Source organism: Haliotis asinina, chromosome 1 (genome assembly GCF_037392515.1).
Source record: "Haliotis asinina isolate JCU_RB_2024 chromosome 1, JCU_Hal_asi_v2, whole genome shotgun sequence".
NCBI classification, from domain to species: domain Eukaryota; kingdom Metazoa; phylum Mollusca; class Gastropoda; order Lepetellida; family Haliotidae; genus Haliotis; species Haliotis asinina.
Genome location: NC_090280.1, coordinates 19,917,410 through 19,920,750, shown reverse-complemented (window position 1 = coordinate 19,920,750; position 3,341 = coordinate 19,917,410). Strand labels below are relative to the sequence as shown.

General features: G+C 43.5%; 1 protein-coding gene across 1 annotated transcript; it reads left to right on the top strand.

Annotated features, from left to right (window-relative positions):
• The first annotated feature begins 669 nt into the window (after window positions 1-669).
• On the top strand, window positions 670-2,271 carry LOC137256308 (polypeptide N-acetylgalactosaminyltransferase 5-like). Its single transcript, XM_067794108.1, has one exon. The coding sequence runs from the start codon at window positions 670-672 to the stop codon at window positions 2,269-2,271; it is 1,602 nt and encodes a 533-aa protein (XP_067650209.1).
• The last annotated feature ends 1,070 nt before the right edge of the window (window positions 2,272-3,341 follow it).

Sequence of the window (3,341 nt, the reverse complement as noted above, 5' to 3'; positions counted from 1 at the left end):
ATATTTATTATGTGTTTTCAACAGAACAGTCTACCAGGAAGAGCGGGTGGATAATACCAGCGGGTGGATAATATGAATAAAAGAAATATTATCTAAGAAACTCTACTTAGTATTTGATATTTCGGTCTTTAATCATATACATTATGAAAATCGAGTGACTTCACTCCGCAAACATTTCTTTAATAACTGTACAAGAAGAAAGATCAATCTGATGTGGTTTATGAATGACGATCGAACGCTACAGCCATTAGGCTACCATCTGCCTCAGTGTCACGTCAGATCTGTGCTGCACCTCCTGGTGTCACAACACATAAACGGAAAGATTTTACAAAATCAATAGAACCTGTTGAGTATCTGTCATGGTTTCTTATCCATCAGTAACACGCTCGTATGAATTTGATGATTTTATAGCTTTCATTGCTTAGTTATTACGGAGCAATAGCTTGAGCGACGTTTGTGCTCTTTTATGGTCCCAAATACATGTCATAAATACAAGCACGACGTATTTGGTCCAAACATGCTGGCATTTTTTGAAGAAATATGTCGTATCTGAAGTTAAGGACAAGACGGAGAAAACTAGCATGGAGCGTGTTTCTTTCTGTCATAGCATTAATGCTGTTCTTAAATTACAGTGGAAAGGCATCAAGTGACTTTAGAAAACATGACACAATGGCTGACCTCGGTGCAATGTCAAGGTTGTTACCAGCAGCTGACATGCCCGACGTGACACGAGTGAAAACTCTGTTCAACTTGACTCGTCCAGGGGACAACGGTCAACCTGTCCTCATAGACAAACAGAAGTTACCCGCAGAGGAAAGACTGAAATATGACTTGAGCGAGAAAGAAAATGGCTTCCGAGAATACGTGAGCAACCTCATTCCTCTCCGGAGACGTACGCCTTTTCCTAAACCCGACGAGTGCCAAAATAAAACGTATGATATTGAAGCACTACCTCAGACAAGCGTTGTTATCATATTCATGAACGAGACCTGGTCAACATTGCTCAGGACTGTTCACAGTGTCCTTGACAACACACCACCGAGATTATTAAAGGAGGTGCTCCTCGTCGATGACGCTTCAGAGATGGAACACCTGAAAACACCCCTGGAGGAATACTTGGCTGACTTTCCTAAAGTCAGACTTATTAGGAGCAAAACTAGAATTGGGCTCATTAAAGCTAGGATAATTGGATTCGATGCTGCGACTTCGTCTACTGTGACTTTCCTGGATAGTCATTGTGAATGTTTCCAGAGATGGCTGGAACCTCTTTTGGCAAGGGTAGCCACCGATCCCAAGATCGCTGCTGTTCCCGTCACAGAGATAATAAACAGTGAACATTTCGGAATTGAAAATGCAAATCCTATACACGTAGCCATACTGACTTTCCCTTTGCTATCGTATGACTGGACATACCTTCCTAAGAGAGAAAAACAGCGAGTCAAGTCTCTTACTGATCCAATTTACACACCTGCAATGGCGGGTGGGATATTTACAATATCCAAATCGTGGTTTGAGAGACTTGGAAAGTACGACCCGGAGCTATTGATATGGGGTGGAGAGAATACAGAACTGAGCTTGAAAGTGTGGATGTGTGGAGGTCGTATTGAACTGATACCTTGTTCCCATGTCGGGCATGTGTTTCGTATCCATACAAATTATCATTATGGGAATGTGAACAGTTTCTACTCTTACCATCGGAATACAGGGCGAGTTGCTAATGTGTGGCTGGACGAGTATAAGAAATTCACGATGAATTCCGACGGCCAGTTGGTTGATATAGGAGACGTGTCTGCAAGGAAGAGACTCAGAAAGGATTTGGGATGCAAGTCATTTCGATGGTACCTGAACAACGTCCATCCAGAGCTGTACATCGTGGGTGATGGAGTGTACAGCGGCGCAATACGCTCCGTCTTACAGCCTTCAATGTGTGTGAATGCCAGAGACTATGCTTATAGTGTGGCGCTGGAGATGCTGCCTTGTAATGAGATCGGTGGAGGCCAGCTTTGGGACATGAGTGAGTTGGGAGAGATACGGCACAGCATCCACTGTATGGACTCTGGATATTCGAAGGAGGTCCAACTGGCTAGATGCCACGGTGGAGGAGGCCACCAGGCTTTTAAGTATGACGGACAGTCTCTCTACACAGAATTTGGTTACTGTATTGCCATGGAAGGGAACGTCCTTGTCCACCAGACATGTGATGGAAGCTTAAGTCAACAGTGGAAATGGCACAAAAACAGGGAGCAAAGAAATTTGACGAACCACATATGACGTCAGTTACGAGTCCCAAAGATATATAGATTTGGTTGGTCGGTTGGGTATTTAACACCACACTCGGCAATATTTCATCTTTATGGCGTCGGTGCGATCTGTAAATAATCAAGTCTGGAGCAGACAATCCAATGATCAACAACATGAGCATTGGGATACGTTGTCATGTGTCAACTAAGCATGGGGATATGATGAGCAATACTAACTCGGATTTTTTCAAGATAAACGTTTAAGAGTCATCTTACTAAAGGCAACCTACGCAATGAAAAATGAAACGTTGCAAGCTGACATGCTGTTCCTTATATCGTTGTCTGCACTGATGTATATATTTATACGATATGCATTTTATATATAGTAACAGCAAAATATACTACTGAAATAAAGTAACTGTACATTATTTGATATTATGCCATTTTTAAAGCAAAAAGGTAATATCATTTGCGGTGCTTTCCTTAATCGCGGTTTATCTGTGAACAGAACAATACCGTCGCCGTTCCAAAACATGGGTATAGAGAATGTCTAGTCACAAGAATAAAAATTCGAAATTTCTCAGTTCAAGATTGTGTATGGCCGCCCCGCACATTCACCACTGCCAAACACCATCTCCTCATCGACTGCCCGATGCTTGTGAAGACGTGGTTCATACGGGGATTCTGCGCCATTGCTTTTGCAAGGGCAGCGCCAAGTTCCTGCAAATTCTGAAGTTGGTTCCTAAGACCACGAAGCCTTCTCCCAAGTGCATGCCAAAAGTGCTCTATTGGATTAAGGTCAGGGGACCTCGATGACCAGTCCATGACGTTGATTCCCAAGCTTTGAAGGAAATTTCGGGTCAACCTGCGGTCGAGCATTATTATAATGCTGGAACTGTAGACCTGGACCATGAGCTGCCATGAAAGGAACGAGCTCAGAGATGAGCACCTGGTCGCAGTTATCAGCAGCTGTTACGTTTCTACGGATGACCAGAAGTACGGAAAGGTTGTTCTCACAGAATGCACTCCACACCAAGCAACTTCCTGTGCACAACATACCGTTCACGACGTCGTTTCCAGACTCTATGCCTGCCGTCCGCG